General features: G+C 37.5%; 1 protein-coding gene across 1 annotated transcript in view; it reads left to right on the forward strand.

The window, feature by feature from the left end:
* LOC128655682 (sulfotransferase 6B1) overlaps positions 1-18,466 on the forward strand; it is a 44,570-nt gene extending 26,104 nt beyond the window's left edge. Inside the window, exons 6-7 of the mRNA XM_053709265.1 lie at positions 9,033-9,189; positions 18,007-18,466. Of these exons, the coding sequence (XP_053565240.1) occupies positions 9,033-9,189; positions 18,007-18,134 (285 nt within the window). The 3' untranslated portion in view covers positions 18,135-18,466. The remainder of the gene's footprint in view (positions 1-9,032; positions 9,190-18,006) is intronic.
* The last annotated feature ends 1,382 nt before the right edge of the window (positions 18,467-19,848 follow it).

Below are 19,848 nucleotides of genomic sequence, written 5' to 3' on the forward strand. Positions count from 1 at the left end.
GTATCATGTGAGCCATTAACAAATTGAGTCATTACCAGATGATAAAAACAACTTAGGCTCTTTGAGCAAGTGCTGTGTTTAAAATGCTGGTGCACGTAGCATACTTAAATACACGTTTTAAACAGCTATAGCTTTTATTAGAAGCAATTTTGCTAATGCATGTATATTAAAAAAAATGCTTCTATACAAAACTGAAATGCATCCATGTGCATTTTAATTTGGGCTGGAATGTCCCTTTAACAGATAAATATATATGTATATAATCATATACATATATATTTAAGTTTGCTGCCCATTGCTGCGCTACTTACCCCCTTTGTTGTGCGAGGTTCTGATGCCGTCTCTGATAGCATCAGAACGAGGCTCCCATAGGAGAAATATGGAAGTGCGCGCTCAAGAGCGCAATGCTTCCTAGCAATGTGAGAGCGAGCTTGCATTCGCATTGTGCTTAACTTGTTATACCAGTACACATTTTTGTGCACTGGTATTACAAAGCAGAGTGTTAATAGTGCTTGCACGCAAGTGATACTTAGTGCTCCACTTGTAATCTTGCCCAATATGTATCATTATGAGGAATAATTCATACGGTACAAATTTAGTTCCCACAATAATATTTGTGAAGAGACATGAAAAATAGATGCTATGCCGTTTCACTATATTTTTGCTCTGGTTTAACGATTTTTATGAAGCGAAATGGTTTCCTATTCTTCCACCAGAAATACTTGAAAGCAGAGAAAAAAACAAACAGATAAATAAATGCATAAATTTAAATTGAAAATTAAACAATGTTAGGGGGAGTGTCTGCACAGCGATCCCGAGAGGTCGCACTTCTCAGAGCTTCAGTAGATTCTTCTATTAACCGCCGATAAAAGGAGAACATTTACAGCAAAATCTTCTTTTCAGCAAGCTGAAGTGCTCCATCATTAGAGGGGCAATTATAATTAATGCTGTATTTTTAACACAGGAGATCTGACACAGACATCTGGGGCCTAGAGCGGCGGCTCAATATAGGCGAAGCCACCCCCTCGCTAACGCGAGGTACTTAGCCATAACTGGTCACACTACTAAACTTATCACTTTTACTAAGGAGATCTAAGAAGAGAAGGCTATTAAAGCATTACAACCAAAATGGCCTTAACAGGGGATATCACCAAACAAGACAGCCTTAGTATTCAGTGGCACAAATTTTAAGCATTGTGTCAGAAACTTATCGATAAAGCTCCGCTGGATTACCTAATGATCCAATTCTGCCCTACTGGGATAACATCTAAAACGACATAGGAACAAATGGATCCCAAGCCCACTGTGAGCAATAACTTACAGAATGGGCCTCAGCACACGGATGCAGCATCACCGCATGAAGCCTCCGGAGGTGTCAGACGGCCTCTGCGCGGAACTATCCAAGAAGCGTGCTATACGTAGCACAACACCACAAATTATCGCTCCACCGGGCATCCAAGAAGGATTCCAACAGACGGGAAAACAAGCACCAGTAAGTGTGGCCTCACGGGGTTTGTGGGAGGCTCTCGGGGGACTGTATTGGCAAAAAAGATTTGCCCAATGTCTGTGATAGCAGCCGCGATGTTGGCAGAAAGCAGCAGTTGAGCTGGGGACCTACATCAAACAACCAGTATGGCTCACTTAACAGGCGCTCACGGAGGGGTAACACACGAGGTTGCCTTTAGACATCACCCCGTCTAGGAATAAACATTCCCAAAGGAACTTTCAAATCTTCACTAAGACATTTTCCTACATAAAATCCTGGGGCTGATAAAGATTTAAGACCCTAAAAACGGGGACCACTATACTACAGAATTAGTTTGATGTCACACAGTTACATTTTCAAATGTTCTTTTATATACAATTTATACAAAAAAAATGTTTTTGTTTGTTATAGTTATAGTTAGTTTAGACCTGGCAATACATTTCACTACTATTTGCAGGAATGATCAATATCTGAGTCAACATACTTTAAAAAGCTAAACCAAGGAGACACAAGTACTTTGCCTGTGGCTAGTGGCTGGAGCTGCAGGGAAGGAAAATAACATACAGTACACCATTAAGTCTCAGTAAATGAGAGACCGTAATGCTACTCATGCTTTTATCTATTTATTAGACATGTGCGTTTCGATTAGTTCCGAATCCAAATTCGGACACATTTGTTAAATTCGGAGATTTGGATCGATTTGAATTTCCGAATTACGGTAGCACCGAATCTACCGAATAAATCCGAATTAGTTTGGATTTATTCTGTAAATTCGGATGGCCATGGATTACACTAGTATTGTACAGTATATTAGGTTATATCACTCTGCTATGGGTTACACCTAATATACAGTACATAATACTAGTCTAATACACAGCACATCCCACCTAACACATACCGAAATTCTGAATTTCCGAACCAAACCGAATCCAGCCGAATTTATTCAAATCCGAATGAATCCGAAACGAATCCAAAACGAATTCATTCAAATTTTTCCGAATTCGAATTGATCCGAACCGAAATTCGAAAAAATCCGAATCGATCCGAACTGAAACAAATTTTTCGACCATGCACAAGTCTATTATTTATCTATCTATTACAGCATTGTTGCCTGGATACTTAGCCTTCTCATTCCAAAGTGTTTAAACTTCCCATATCCCTTTATATACCCTACATATTATATTGCCCCTTTACACAAAACTTATCAGCTAAGAAATCTTGTATTCCATAGGGGGCCATAAGTCCGAGCAGAACGCAATTTATCCCTGACCTTATTTTGAGTAAAGATCAGTTATGACTCTTATTCAGTATATTTCATGATATTAGAATTTTATAGCTATGTTCTTTTATCTGTTACTTTGATTTTTGTTTATACTATATAACCCCTAACTTCATGTTTTGATTTCAACGCAGAAGGCCCAAAAGTGGTCTGTATTTACATTAAAAGGGACTAAAAAATGAGGACTGCAATTTAGGATGCACAAGATATCTCTAAATAACGTATGCACTAAAGTTTACTGTATATTTCCATGTGAGCATATCAACTGTATCGTGTATTCCTGCATATGTTTGTAATATGTATCACACAATTCCTCAATAAAAAGATAAAATAAAAAAATAAAAAATTAAACAATGTTATCTGATTTCATAACAATGTGACATGCTACAGAAGGAGAGCTTTATCCATTACTTAACCCTTTAACGACGCATGTCGTACAGGGTACGTCGCACACAACCTGGTCTTTAAAGACCAGTGACGTACCCTGTACGACATTAGGGTTTAAAGTGGCTGGAAGCGATCCTGATCGCTTCCAGCCGCTTTCCGGTTATTGCAGCGATGCCTCGACATCGAGGCATCCTGCAATAACTCTCCTTGGCCATCCGATGCAGAGAGAGCCACTCTGTGGCCCTCTCTGCACCGGACATCGATGGCCGGTATCGGTGGGTGGGAGATAGTCTGGGAGGTGGGTGGGCGGCCATCGATGGGCCCTGTGATGTGGAGGGGGGCGGGATCGTGGGCGGGATCGCCGGGGTGCGCGCACGGGAGCGCGCACGTGCACGGGGCATGTGCACGGGAGCCGGGAACGGGTAGGGAGCGGGTGGGAACCGCTACACTGCAGAAATTTCTTTTAACAGAAAGTGGGGAAAAAAAAAAATAATAAAAATGATCTAAGGGATCTCAGAGGGAGGGAGGTGGGGGGCAAGCTACACTACAGAAACATTATAAAAAACAAACAAAAAAAAAATATATTTTATTGTAAACTGGGTACTGGCAGACAGCTGCCAGTACCCAAGATGGCTACTAATACGTTAGAGGGGGAGGGTTAGAGAGCTGTTTGAGGGGGGGGGATCAGGGAGGTTGGGGGCTAAGGGGGGGATCCTAAACATCAGCATATGTAAATATGCAAAAAAAAAACTTTCTGCCAGTACTTAAGATGGCGGGGACAATTGTGGGGTGGGGGAGGGAAGAGAGCTATTTGGGAGGGATCAGGGTGTGTGATATGTCAGGTGGGAGGCTGATCTCTACATTAAAGCTAAAATTAATCCTGCAAGCTCCCTACAAGCTTCCTAATTAACCCCTTCACTGCTGGGCATAATACACGTGTGGTGCGCAGCTGCATTTAGCGTCCTTCTAATTACCAAGAAGCAACGCTACAGCCATATATGTCTGCTATTTCTGAACAAAGGGGGTCACAGAGAAGCTCTTACAACCATTTGTGCCATAATTACACAAGCTGTTTGTAAATAATTTCAGTGAGAAACCTAAAATTGTGAAAAATTTAACGTTTTTTTTTCATTTGATCTCATTTGGCGGTGAAATGGTGGCATGAAATATAAAAAGATGGGCCTAGATCAATACTTGGAGTTGTCTACTACACTACACTAAAGCTAAAATTAACCCTAGAAGCTCCCTACATGCTCCCTAATTAACCCCTTCACTGCTGGGCATAATACACGTGTGGTGCGCAGCGGTATTTAGCGGCCTTCTAATTACCAAAAAGCAACGCCAAAGCCATATATGTCTGCTATTTCTGAACAAAGGGGATCCCAGAGAAGTGTTTACAACCATTTATGCCATAATTGCACAAGTTGTTTGCAAATAATTTCAGTGAGAAACCTAAAGTTTGTGAAAAAATTTGTGAAAAAGTGAACAATTTTTTTTATTTGATCTCATTTGGCGGTGAAAGGGTGGCATGAAATATACCAAAATGGGCCTAGATCAATACTTTGGGATGTGTTCTAAAAAAAATATATACATGTCAAGGGATATTCAGGGATCCCTGAAAGATATCAGTGTCCCAATGTAACTAGCGCTAATTTTGAAAAAAAAATGGTTTGGAAATAGAAAAGTGCTACTTGTACTTATTGCCCTATAACTTGCACAAAAAGCAAAGAACATGTGAACATTTGGTATTTCTAAACTCAGGACAAAATTTAGAAACTATTTAGCATGGGTGTTTTTTGGTGGTTGTAGATTTGTAACAGATTTTGGGGGTCAAAGTTAGAAAAAATTAGTTTTTTCCCATTTTTTCCTCATATTTTATAATTTTTTTATAGTAAATTATAAGATATGATGAAAATAATGGTATCTCTAGAAAGTCCTATTAATGGCGAGAAAAACGGTATATAATATGTGTGGGTACAGTAAATGAGTAAGAGGAAAATTACAGCTAAACACAAACACTGCAGAAATGTAAAAATAGCCCTGGTCCTTAAGGGAAAGAAATTGAAAAATGGCCTTGTCCTTAAGGGGTTAAAGCAGAGCTTTCCAAACTTTTCATGTTGGTGACACACTTTTTAGACCTACGTCATTTCACGACACAGTAATTCAGTTGTACTAGCAAACAGGAGGTTAACTAACTTGCATTTTTAAGCTTCCACTTTCTATCCATATATCAAGAGCAGGAGCAGCAATGCACTTCAGGGAGCTAGCTGCAAAAAAACCCAAACACTTTGACTTCAGCTCAGCATTTGAGCTGCCACCCTCAGAGCTCTGTGAGTCCGACTGACTACTGTCCATGCTGCAAACATAGTGCTATCCCTCTCACTGACTACACATGCAGTCACAAGCAGATTGAGGAGACTACACATGCAGTCAGGAGCCAATGTGCCGCCAATGCTGCCAATGGGAATAGTTTCAGTTCTCACTGAGCTGCACCAATAGGTTAAGTAGTAGCCGGAGCCAAGGGGCCCCAGGGAGGTGCGCTAGTAAGGTCAAAGAAAAAGTCCCAGGTGTCGGCAGCACTCTCAGCAAAAGTCGTGAAGATGAAGGATCCTGTAAGCACAGAAACAGAGAGGCGCAAGATAGAGCAGTATCGTCTGGACAAGCGGCAAAATCAAAGCAACAAACACAGATCTAGTGGAAAGCTACTCACAAGTGAAGCGGCACCAGCAAAGTGCCTAACACAGCATGTCGGGTCTGTTTAAGCGTCGCCCGACAGACACTCCCCAGGATAATACGACCAGGTAATCCACGATCCACACACACCACTCCGATCTGGACGGCCAGCCAACACAGGGGGTGTGGGAGAAGAAACCAGCTCCGGATAGGTTCCCAGAGGGGTGTGACGATCAAACAGTCACCGGGTGGATGGTTAGCAAGCAATAAGTCCGTCAGAATAAGCAGCTGCCACAATGAACCTGCTAGATAACCAAGACAAATAGGTTAAGATGATCTGTAACCCACTAGGTATCAATCATGTGTCAACCATGTGGTATGCGTAGCAGGCAGGCAGGATGTCAGAAACCCCCTAAAAAATGTAAAAAAAATTAAATAAAAAAAAATTTGTGCTGAAGCAGGGACACACCTACACACTGCCGGCGACACACTAATGTGTCACAACACACAGTTTGGAAAGCACTGACTTAAAGGGATAAGAAACCCAAAAAATGTATATATGATTAAGAGCGTACAATTTCAAAAAAGTTTCCAATGAACTTCTATTATCAAATTTGTTTTGTTCTCATGGAATTCTTTGTTGAAGAGATGCATAGGTTATCTGGAGCATTGCATGACAGGAAATAGTGCTGCCATCTAGTGCTCTTGCAAATGTGTAACATTCTTGCCAAACTGCTGCCATATAGTGCTCCAGACACGTGCACACTCCTGAGCTAACGTCCCTGCTTTTCAACGAAAGATACCAAAAGAACAAATAAAATAATTTAAGTAAATTAGAAAGTTGTTTAAAATTGCATGTTCTATCTGAATGATGAAAGAAACATTTGAGATTTCATGTCCTTTTAAGCTTTACAGAGATCTCTAAAATAACAGTATAATGTGACTCCGCTCCTGAAGAAGAACAAACGTTAATTCTTTATTAATGATTAAACAAGATATAAAAAAAAGCTAAAAAAGGTCACTTTATGTTTTTATTCTGGTACACAGCTCAGAAAAAAAAGCCAGCCCCTAGAACAGATCCTTGTCCCATTAAGTGCCTGCACATATGGCCTCTGAATGTGCACTTCCCCAGCAGAAATGTAATAAAGAAATCTATGGCAAAACTACATTCACTGCATTTCAGCAAACCCTCTAATTGTGTACAGGCACACGGATCATACCTAGATATGCTCCCTATACCAGCATTTCAGACAGCATGCCTAGCCAGAGAATAGGTAAATTAATCACCAATGTGATGCAAGGGTCTCAGAGGTCTCAATTGAGGCTGCCCACACCTCTAGGGGGCCCATCTGGGCCCTGCAATCAGTAGTTGCATTACTCCACCTGCATCATGCCTTGCCCCTCTTTATGAATCCCTACAACTAGGCTCACAGTTTAAGGAGAGTACAAGGATTTCTCTTTACAATAAAGAGACCACCATATTTCTACAGTTAGGCTGCAGATATCGTCTGGCACAGACTTTCCAAAGTGCAAGGATGACTTATTCATAGACATTATGCTTGTCTTTCACCTATATGGCTGCTGGTTCAGTTTCTGCTGATTGTAAGCAAACTGAAATGTTGCTTAAATGTGAGGCCCTGCTACAAAAAAAAGTGTGGGAACTCACCAAGACTTACACTCCCCTCACACTTAATATTGTTTTATACACACACAGTATATTTATATGCATATAATCTATGAAAGCAAATGAAATCCAATGAACGGTTGAATAGTTGCCTTTGGGCCAGAGACTCCTCCTCTGTCACAGAGTCTCACCCACTTTATGTGCAATAGTCCTATTTCTGCTGAGGGAAGCTAAATAACCCCAGAGCAAGCCACACAAATGTAAGCACCATGTGTTCCACACAGTGCGGGGTGATCATACAGCAGGACCGCTGACAGGCTTGCATTTAGTTTATTGTAGGAAGTGATACTGCCCATTACTAGAGGATCTCACTATCCCTCTAACCAGACTGGGCTCCAGCTCCTCCCACCAGCAGCAGCAGTGTGTACTGAAGCATTTCTGTTCTCTTTCTAGTAGAAACTTAGTTCCACCTGCAAAAATAGTGCGTTCCCGCTTGATTTGACCCTTGGGCCAAGCACTGTTTAGTAATGCCCCTGGCATCACTGGCTATCTGACCGAACATACAGTTTATAAATCCTGGTGCACGGAGCACAGCAAAAGCTCTTATGCGAAAAGTGATAACTTTTTACCATAAACATTGTTACTAATGCAAGCACATTGCAAAAATATTTTTAAAGGTAGAAATTCACTGATGTGCATCTCAGTTATAGCTGGAATGTTTCTTTAAAGGGACAGGAAACCCCCAAATCTTCTTTCATGATTCGCATAGAACAATTTTAAACAACTTTCCTATTTACTTCTTTTATCAAATTGTCTTCATTCTCTTGTTATCCTTTGCTGAAGGAGCAGCATTGCACTACTGGCAGCTACCTGAACACATCTAGTCAGCCAATCAAAAGAGACAAATGTGTGCAGGCACCAATCAGCAGCTAGCTCCCACTAGTGTAGGATATGTGCGTATTATTATTCAACAAGGGATATCAAAAGAACAAAGCACATTTAAAAATAGAAGTATATTGTGCATTTAATTTTGACTTTTCTATCCCTTTAAATATCAATATGTTCATTTTATGTTTATCATCTCATCTCAAGCATTTATTTAAAAGGCCATAAGAGTAAAAAAATGACTTTCTCTAAGTCATTTCAGCATGTAATTTTAAGACTATTGACCCTAGACTACTGTGTATTTAACTGCTGCAAATGGGGTTAAACACAGAGTAAAAGTGCCGATTGGGACTCACAGAGCCCTGCTGAACCCGAGCGAAACCCACCACAGAGCCAATCAGCCGCAGTAGTCGTATGATGCTCAGATGTGTAACTGGCACTGCTGATTGAATCAGCGTCAGTTTTTGCTCTGCGGGTCCTGAGCTATACTTCTACTTTGCAATGATTAAACACATAGTAGTGCAGAGTCAATTGTCTTAAAATGACAAATTACTAATGAATTAGAGCATGTGATTTTTTTGATTTTTTTTTACAATTATGACCCTTTAAACTGATGTTGTAAAGCGCTAAGAAAAATGTTAGTACATTTTCATATAACAAAGGTTGTTCATAATCATTTTTTCCTAATATGTTTACAGGACTTGACGGCAGCAGTAAAGAAGATGGCAGGTTTCCTTGGGATTTCTCTGAATGATGAGCAGGTACAGAAAATTGCTGATAATGGAACATTCAAGTCTATGAAAGAGAAATCCAAAGAATCATATGGAGATTTTGGACGGGTTCTCTTTAGAAAAGGTAACAGACTAATGCTAAAGCTGTTTATTTATTTATCTGGTGTTTTAAGGCTAAAGCATTGCAGTGACCCACCACAACATGGTCTGCGATTGGGGCAGCTCGTGTGACTGCTGCTCCTGCTCGCTTTACTGTAGGTTTCATGCCTGGAAGCAGCTCCATGTAGGACTTTACCTATGTGTTTAATTTCTTTGTGGAACTTAAATGGACATAAAACCTCACATTTTACTTTCAGGACTTAGAGTGAGCATACAATTTATTAAAAAAAAGCTTTCAATTTTCTTCTCTTGTCAGATTTGTTTTGTTCTCATGATATTCTTAGTTAAAGAGCATACCTACACAGTACAAGTATTCTTGCAAAACAGTTGCAGTTATCCAGATATATGCACACTCCTGAACCTACTTGCTTGTTATTCAACAAAGGATACCAAGAGAAAATAGAAGTAAAATATCTATTTTTTAATTGTATGCTTTATCTGAATCATGGGAAAAAATTGGGTTTCATGTCCCTTTAAACAAATAGTTATCTATTATATATATATATATACTGTATATGTATGTATATTATATTTTATATACATATACAGGCATATTTCGTTTTATTGAGCTTCGCTTTATTGCGCTTTGCACATATTGTTCCTTTTACATATCGAAGATTTATGGCAACCCTGTGCTGAGCAAGTCTATCTGCGTCATTTTTCCAAAATATATACACATAAAAACACATAAATACAAATATATACACATATAAACACATAAATACAAATATATACACATAAACACATATAAACACATAAATACAAATATATACACATATAAACACAAATATAAACACATAAATACAAATATATACACATATAAACACAAATATATACACATATAAACACATAAATACAAATATATACACATATAAACACATAAATACAAATATATACACAAATAAACACATATAAACACAAATATATGCATAATAGCAGCAAAAAGATTAGGACTCACTGAAGGCTCAGATGATGGTTAGCATTTTTTAGCAAAAGTATTTTTTAATTATGGTATGTACATTGTTTTTTTAGACATAATGCTATTGCACAATTAATAGACTATAATATAGTGTAAATATAACTCTTTCTTCATTAGGGAAACAAAACAAAATAGTGTGACACTTTATTGCGGTGGTCTGGAACTAAACCCGCAATATCTCTGAGGTATGCCTATAAATATATATATATATATATACAGTGGGGGAAAAAAGTATTTAGTCAGCCACCAATTGTGCAAGTTCTCCCACTTAAGAAGATGAGAGAGGCCTGTAATTTTCATCATAGGTATACCTCAACTATGAGAGACAAAATGTGGAAACAAATCCAGACAATCACATTGTCTGATTTGGAAAGAATTTATTTGCAAATTATGGTGGAAAATAAGTATTTGGTCAATATCAAAAGTTCATCTCAATACTTTGTTATATATCCTTTGTTGGCAATGACAGAGGTCAAACGTTTTCTGTAAGTCTTCATAAGGTTGTCACACACTGTTGCTGGTATGTTGGCCCATTCCTGCATGCAGATCTCCTCTAGAGCAGTGATGTTTTGGGGCTGTCGCTGGGCAACACAGACTTTCAACTCCCTCCAAAGGTTTACTATGGGGTTGAGATCTGGAGACTGGCTAGGCCACTCCAGGACCTTGAAATTCTTCTTACGAAGCCACTCCTTCATTGCCCGGGCGGTGTGTTTGGGATCATTGTCATGCTGAAAGACCCAGCCACGTTTCATCTTCAATGTCCTTGCTGATGGAAGGAGGTATGCACTCAAAATCTCACGATACATGGCCCCATTCATTCTTTCATGTACACGGATCAGTCATCCTGTTCCCTTTGCAGAGAAACAGCCCCAAAGCATGATGTTGTCACCCCCATGCTTCACAGTAGGTATGGTGTTCTCTCTTCTCCAAACACAACAAGTTGTGTTTCTACCAAACAGTTCTACTTTGGTTTCATCTGACCATATGACATTCTCCCAATCCACTTCTGGATCATCCAAATGCTCTCTAGCATACTTCAGATGGGCCCGGACATGTACTGGCTTAAGCAGGGGGACACGTCTGGCACTGCAGGATCTGAGTCCCTGGCGGCGTAGTGTGTTACTGATGGTAGCCTTTGTTACGTTGGTCCCAGCTCTCTGCAGGTCATTCACTAGGTCCCCCGTGTGGTTCTGGGATGTTTGCTCACCGTTCTTGTGATCATTTTGACCCCACGGGGTGAGATCTTGCGTGGAGCCCCAGATCGAGGGAGATTATCAGTGGTCTTGTATGTCTTCCATTTTCTAATTATTGCTCCCACAGTTGATTTCTTCACACCAAGCTGCTTGACTATTGCAGATTCAGTCTTCCCAGCCTGGTGCAGGTCTACAATTTTGTTTCTGGTGTCCTTCGAAAGCTCTTTGGTCTTCACCATAGTGGAGTTTGGAGTGTGACTGTTTGAGGTTGTGGACAGGTGTCTTTTATACTGATAACAAGTTCAAACAGGTGCCATTAATACAGGTAATGAGTGGAGGACAGAGGAGCCTCTTAAAGAAGAAGATACAGGTCTGTGAGAGCCAGAAATCTTGCTTGTTTGTAGGCGACTAAATACTTATTTTCCATCATAATTTGCCAATAAATTCTTTCCAAATCAGACAATGTGATTGTCTGGATTTGTTTCCACATTTAGTCTCACATAGTTGAGGTATACCTATGATGAAAATTACAGGCCTCTCTCATCTTCTTAAGTGGGAGAACTTGCACAATTGGTGGCTGACTAAATAGTTTTTTGCCCCACTATATATATATATATATATATATATATATATATATATATATATATATATATATATATATATATATTAGTCCAGGTAAAGGACAGCACTATCTTACACAATTCAGCTGCCAAGGTGCACTGCAAACCAAATCTTTATCAAATGTGACAAAAATAGATATTAAAAGCTTTTAATATCTATTTTTGTCACATTTGATAAAGGTACAACGATGTACCGAAACGTCATGGTATTTTAATTGTCTTAATGGATTAATAAAAGGATTATGTTCTAAAGACCAGTGAGTGCCTGCGTTCTTGGAGAGGATATATATATATATATATATATATATATATATATATATATAAAATCTATACTGGATAAATAGGTTCCTTCATAAAACAGAAAATGGAGCTCTATTTAAATGAAAGAAAGAAAACGTGCATAAAGTAGTCATATAATTATAACATATCATTCATCTGAAAGGGGCAATGACAAAAATTAGCTGCAAGTGCATTTGGATGGTCAGCACTTTATTGAATAATATAAATAGATTCTGATGAAGGAGATGTGTTAATCCCCGAAACATCAATAAACTTTTGACACTTGGATTGGAACTCCTGAGAGTGCATTCTTTGCTACATATTTCCTACATTTTTGCACCCAGGCAGTTGAACCAGGAGGGTAGATTCACTCAGTGGAGTTGGTTTTATATATATATATATATATATATATATATATATATATATATATATATATATATATATATATATATATATATATATATATAAAATTAGTAAATAAAAAAATTTGGTCAGACAAACTCAAATGAACAGTCGTTAAATGACCGAGGAAATATACTGTTTTATATAATATTTATAAATTATGTGACATTGCTGCTGTTAATTTCAGAATTCCCATGCTTTGTCACATTTGATTTGGAACTTAAAGGGACATTAAACCCAAATGTTTTCTTTAATGATTCAGATAGAGAATATCTAAGAAATAGCAATGCACATGGGTGAGCCAATCACACGAGGCATCTATGTGCAGCCACCAACCAGAAGCTTCTGATAGGATATCAAGAGAATCAAGCAAATTAGATAATAGAAGTAAATTAGAAAGTTGTTTAACCCCTTAACGACCAGCGTCATACCCTGTATGACGCTAATCGCTATGCCCTTAAGGACCAGCGACGTACAGGGTCCTGGGCTTCTATCTGCTGCGATCTCACTCAAAATAGCGAAATTGCGCTATTTCTGCATGCCCCAAGAGTGGCCCTCTCTGCATCGGACAGCGGTGGTGCCGATCGTTGGTGGGTGGGAGCCTAAGGAGGGAGGCGGGTGGGCGGCCCATCGCTAGAGGAGGGCGGGACCGCTACGCCACGCTAAACAAAAGGGAAAGAAAAATAAAAAGTAACTACGTCATTGAGGAGGGAGGAGGAAGGAGGAAGGAAGGGCAATGAGGGGGATCCTATGTGGGATCCATTGAGAGAAAGGGATCTGGGAGGGGAAGGGGGAGGGTAATGAGGGGGAAACTACACTACAGAAAAAATGGTTATGGGTTTTTTATTTAAAAAATGTATAAATTGAGGCAGACTGGGTACTGGCAGATGGTGTCAAATAGGTAGTGGGGGAGGGAAGAGAGCTGTTTGAGATGGGTCAGGGAGGGATCAGGGGTGGGATGTGTCAGGTGGGAGGCTTATCTCTGCACTAAAGCTAAAATTAATCCTTAAAGCTACCTAATTAACCCCTTCACTGCTGGGCATAATACAAGTGTGGTGCGCAGTGGCATTTAGCTGCCTTCTAATTACCAAAAGGCAATGCCAAAGCCATATATGTCTGCTATTTCTGAACAAAGGGGATCCCAGAGAAGAATTTACAACCATTTGTGCCATGACTGCACAAGCTGTTTGTAAATAATTTCAGTGAGAAACCTAAAATTGTGAAAAAGTTAACACATTTTTTTATTTGATCGCATTTGGAGGTGAAATGGTGGCATGAAATATACCAAAATGGGCCTAGATCAATACTTTGCGTTGTCTACTAAAAAAATAAATAGTTTTGATAGGTAAATATAAAAAATGCTCTATTTTTGTTTATATATAGTAAATGGCAAAAATGCTAAAAATGTTTTTGTTGAAGTTTTTGTCTGAAATGCCTGGTCCTTAAGGGGCATAATTGGATGCTCTTTCTAAATCACGGAAGAAATACATTTCATGTTCCTTTAAGCTCTTCCATTAACATGTTTTTTTAGCCATTGAATGCCCTATGCGTTGTAGTGTTTAGTTAGTGGGTGTGGGTGCAGTGTAATGTTTTTGTGGTGTGTATAATGTTTGGGTAATGTGTGTAGCTTTTGTGTGATGTGTGTATATTTATACATTTTTTGTATTGTTTGTATGGCTTGTCTAGTTTACATAGTGTTTGTGTTCTATATGTTGTGTTTTTGTAGTGTGCGAGTATAGTGTATTTTTGTGTGTGTGTAATGTTTGTGTAATGTGTGTAGCTTTTTTGTGATGTGTATATATATATATATATATATATATATATATATATAATTGTGTGTGTGTGTGTGTGTGTAGTTTGCATAGTTTGTGTACTGCTTGTTTTCTATGTGTGTAGTGTTTGGGTGCTGTGTAGCATGTGTGAGTGTTTTGTCTGACTTATTTGCTACTGCATGTATATACAGTAGACATGTGCAGCTGCGAAAAATTCGGTTCGGTTCGGATCGATTCGGACCGATTCGAATTTCGGTTCGGATCGATTCGAATTTGGAAGAAATCGAATGAATTCGTTTCGGATTCATTCGGATTCTTTCGGATTCGAAAAAATTTGGTTCGAATTCGTTTCGATTCAGTTCGAATCGATTCAGATTTTCGGAAATTCGGTCACTGTAAAGTAGGATGTGCTGTGTATTACACTAGTATACTAGTGTAATACACAGCCATCCGAATCCATCCGAATCTACCGAATAAATTCGAATTGATTCGGATTTATTCGGTAGATTCGGAACTACCGCAATTCGGAAATTCGAATCGATCCGAATCTCCGAATTCGAACAAAATCGTCCGAATTTCGATTCGGGACGATCCGAATCGCACATGTCTAATATACAGTATGTATATTCAAATACACTCACTCATATACACACATGTACACTCCTATATACAGACATAAAAAACATATATTAAAAATGTAATTGTTGAAATTGTCAAGCAATGTGAACCCAAGAAATTGCTACTTAAAAACTATTTTATAATGAAGCTCACTAGAGTCACTTCATTGTAAGATGACTGATTACAACAGGTTAACTTGAGGCTACAAAGTTCACATTGACACTTTTGCATAATAGTTCTTGGTAAATGATTTACTGCAGTAATAGTGTAACATAGCTGTTATGGTTGATGTTATCTCAATCACATTATTTTGCAGCACTGCAAAAGTTACAAATCAATATGCTGCAAGATTATGGTTATTAATAAAAATGGGGCAATGTCTTGTTAACCCCTTTGTTGCCAGAGAAGGCGGTGGTGCATTGCTTCTGACAGCCAATGAGTTACTAACCCTTAACCGCGTAATATTTTAATCAGCACATTGCACTTGTACCATTTTGCAGCACACTAAAACATTTGAGTTGCAGATTTATGAACCTATTTTGCTACCAAAAATTCAATATTATACTGTTTTAAAAGCCCTAACGTGACTGAATCGAGATTGTTACATATTACGTTCTTCAAAGTAAAATTTGAGCACTATATAATCATATGTAATTTGCTATGTTTATGTTTTTGCTATACACTTTCCATGTTAAAGGGACATAAAACCCAATTTTTTTATTTTCTTTCGTGATTCAGAAAGAGCATGCAATTTTAAACAACTTTCCAATTTACTTCTACTATCTAATTTGCTTCATTCTCTGGCTATCCTTTGCTGAAAAGCATATCTACATAGTCTCAGTAGCTGCTGATTGGTGGCTGCACATAGATGCTTCATGTGATTGGCTCACCCATGTGCATTGCTATTTCTTCAGCAAAGGATATCTGAAGTATGAAGCACATTAGATATTAGAAGTAAATTCAAATGTTTTTTTAAATTGTATTCTCTATCTGAATCATGAAAGAAAATGTCTGGGTTTCATATCCCTTTAATTGCATATAATAGACTTAGCCTACACATACAGATTTACACAAATATACCCTTGACCCCTTTCCTTCTTTTTTTTATTATTATTATCTCTTTTTCACATGTATTAAAGGAATATTAAACAGTATGATAGTTTAGTATAAAATATTTAGTTATGTGTAGTTAAAAAAAAAACTTACTGCAAAATAAATTCATTATTTATTTTAACCCATTTTCCTCTAATTTAACGCTGATTGTTGGTTTTCTAAATTTCACTCGGCGCCGCAATGTTTAAACTTTTTTTCTCCTTGTCTTTCTTTCCTGCTGAGGACAAATAGGCGCATATGTAAAACAGGGCAATAAAAGACAGTTTGCAAATAGGGCTGTATGAAACATAAGATTGTTAAAAATGCAATCTAACAGGTTTTCCACACAGTCATGTTTGCACAGTGTGATTTATTGCCTTTTTTAAATCTGTCTCTAAGAGATAGATATTGGAAAAACATGTAGCTCCGCCCCTATTTTAATTTCCCTTATATTATCAATATTTAAACCACTAATATAATTGCAAAAATACATCAACATATTACTCTAAGACTAATCTTTGCTTTGAATACTTAAATGTGCCTAGCATGTATTTACTGTTAATAGCCCTTTAAAGGGACATGAAACCCAAATTTTTTCTTTCATGATTCAGATAGAGCATGCAATTTTAAACAACTTTTCAATTTACTTCTATAGTCTAATTTGCTTAATTATTTTGATATCCTTTATTGAAAAACATATCTAAATATGGTCAGAAGCTGCTGATTGGAAACTGCACATAGATTCCTCGTGTTATTGGCTCGCCCATGTGCATTGATATTTCTTCAACAAAGGATACATAAAGAATGAAGCAAATTAGATAATAAAAGTGAATTGGAATATTATTTAAAATTATATTCTCTATCTGAATTATGAAAGAAAAATGTTGGGTTTCATGTCCCTTTAAGCTTTAAAAGGACATGCAAGTCGAAATTAAACTTTCAGAATTCAGATAGAGCATGTTAATTTAAGACACTTTGAAATGTACTTTGTTTTATAAATGCACTTGTTCTCTTGGTGTCCTTTGTTAAAGGGACATACTACTCATATGCTAAATCACTTGAAACTGATGCAGTATAACTGTAAAAAGCTGACAGGAAAATTTCACCTGAGCATCTCTATGTAAAAAAGGAAGATATTTTACCTCACAATCTCCTCAGCTCAGCAGAGTAAGTTCTGTGTAAAAAGTTATACTCAGCTGCTCCCAGCTGCAGGTAAAAAAATTAAAAAAAAAATGAAGAAATGAACAGCAGCCAATCAGCATCAGCAGTGCTGAGGTCATAAACTCTTACTGTGATCTCATGAAATTTGACTTAACTCTCATGAGATTTCATAGTAAGCTTCCTTTACCTGATTGGTGAAATAATATGAGAGTTCACGAGGCTCATCCTTTCAGCTGTCCCAGGACAGACACACTAAAATGCTGCTTAGAAATCCTTTACAATGGGAGGTGGCTACTGAGGAACTTTTGAGGTAAAATATCTTTCTTTTTTACATAGAGATGTTCAGGTGATATTTTCTAGTCAGCTTTTTACAGCTATGCTGCATCACTTGCAAGTGTTTAAACATTTGGGTATTATGGCCCTTTAAGAAAACATATGTACATATCCACAGCATCAGCTAGGCACTGCTGGGAACAACTACAGTGTCAATTCCATTTATTTAGCAAAACTTTCAACTGATATATCTAATATAATCACTATAGACTTTAAAGGGGATTTTCTGTAGATAGTTATTTTTAAACACATTAAATGCCGATTTAAAATAGTGCAAAAGTAGGATTTCTATGGTAAGTTTATCTAATAATATATATTGTGTTTTTATTGCAGGGGAAGTTGGTGACTGGAAGAATTATTTCACAAAAGCTCAAAGCCAAGAAATTGATGCAAAATTTGAAGAGTACTTAGCGGGAACGAAACTGGGAGAAATGATGAATTATAATGTATACTGTAAATAGTTAATGTTTGATGGGATATAAACATCCAATCAATGGCCTCTGTTCTAATCCAAAAAATGTGTTGCATGAAAACCTTGTTAAACAGCATTATTTTGTCTTTGTTTTCTAAGCTATTCAAGCCATTTGAATTAGCAAAGAAAACAAAACCTGACTCTAGTATAGCATAAAACAGGAAAATCTGGTTAAACAAGCGAAACTAAACAGTATTTTCACAGCATTCACAGAAGCAAAATATGTGATCAATTTTTACAGTTTATTAATTCTGTATTAGTGATTACAGCTTAATGTGTTGAATTGCAGATTTTTCTCTTAAATAAATATCAATTCATAAACATCTGTGCAATTAACAATTTCATATCATTTTAAGTAAATTTACAGGTAATATTTTTTAAACATTTAATTTTAATCATAAATATACATTTTGAGACTGAGGATCATATTCAATTTAGGGACAGTCTAGTCCAAAATAAACTTTCATGATTCAGATAGAAAATGTAATTTTAAACAACTTTCCAATTTACTTTTAGCACCAATTTTGCTTTGTTCTCTTGATATTCTTAGTTGAAAGCTAAACCTAGGAGGTTCATATGCTAATTTCTTAGACCTTGAAGGCCGCCTCTTATATGAATGCATTTTGACAGTTTTTTACCACTAGAGGGGGTTAGTTCATGTGAGTCATATGGATAACACTGTGCTCACGCACGTGGAGTTACCTAGGAGTCAGCACTGATTGGCTAAAATGCAAGTCTGTCAAAAGAACTGAAATAGGGGCAGTCTGCAGAGGCTTAGATACAAGATAATCACAGAGGTAAAAAGTATATTAATATAACTGTGTTGGTTATGCAAAACTGGGGAATGGGTAATAAAGGAATTATCTATCTTTTAAAACAATAAGAATTCTGGTGTAGACTGTCCCTTTAAGTACAAGTTTGATTTGAGCTTATTTTATTTCTTTTTAAGATGGAAAACATTTGTGTTTATAAATTTAAATTGAACAGGCACAAAAACATTAGCACCAATAAATACAGAAGAATTGCATACTCAACAAATATATAACAAAAGCCCAATACAATTACACTTACTTTGAATTTTAAATGAGCTGTAGATTTATTTTCTGATTAAAGTTTCCTTTAATTTACCTGTCCCTTGCATCATGTGACAGCTGTCAGCAAATCACTGACTCATATATGTATATGAGCCGTGAACTTCCCCACATATTCATTAAGAGCTGTTGCTGTAGCCTCTAAAAGTGAAAAGACAAGCCTAACCTAGCCAGCACAGATAATAAAAAATAAAATTTTAAACCCAGTATATGGCATATGTCCCATCAGTCAAGGATTAAGTATCAAAGGCAGTGTTTATTGGTCCTAAAAATACAACCATCATTTTTTTATAATCTGTGCTGGCTAGGTTAGGCTTGTGGTCTCTTATTGGGACTAATTTATTCTCTTTTTTTACTTTTTATTTTGTTTTCCTACCTCCATACACCATCACCCCGCAAATAACTTTTTTCTGCAGAGTGATGTCGATTAAAGGGACTTTGCGGCCGAAATTTAAATGCACATAGATGAATTACATACTGCAGCTGCTCAGAGCACCAGTGGGGCTTGTATCATGTCAGCAATTAACAAACTGAGTCATTACGAGATGATGCAAACACCTTAGCAATCTGAGCAAGTGCTGTGTTTAAAATGCTGGTGCACGGTGCATACTT

This window comes from Bombina bombina, chromosome 4, assembly GCF_027579735.1.
Source record: "Bombina bombina isolate aBomBom1 chromosome 4, aBomBom1.pri, whole genome shotgun sequence".
NCBI classification, from domain to species: Eukaryota; Metazoa; Chordata; class Amphibia; order Anura; family Bombinatoridae; genus Bombina; species Bombina bombina.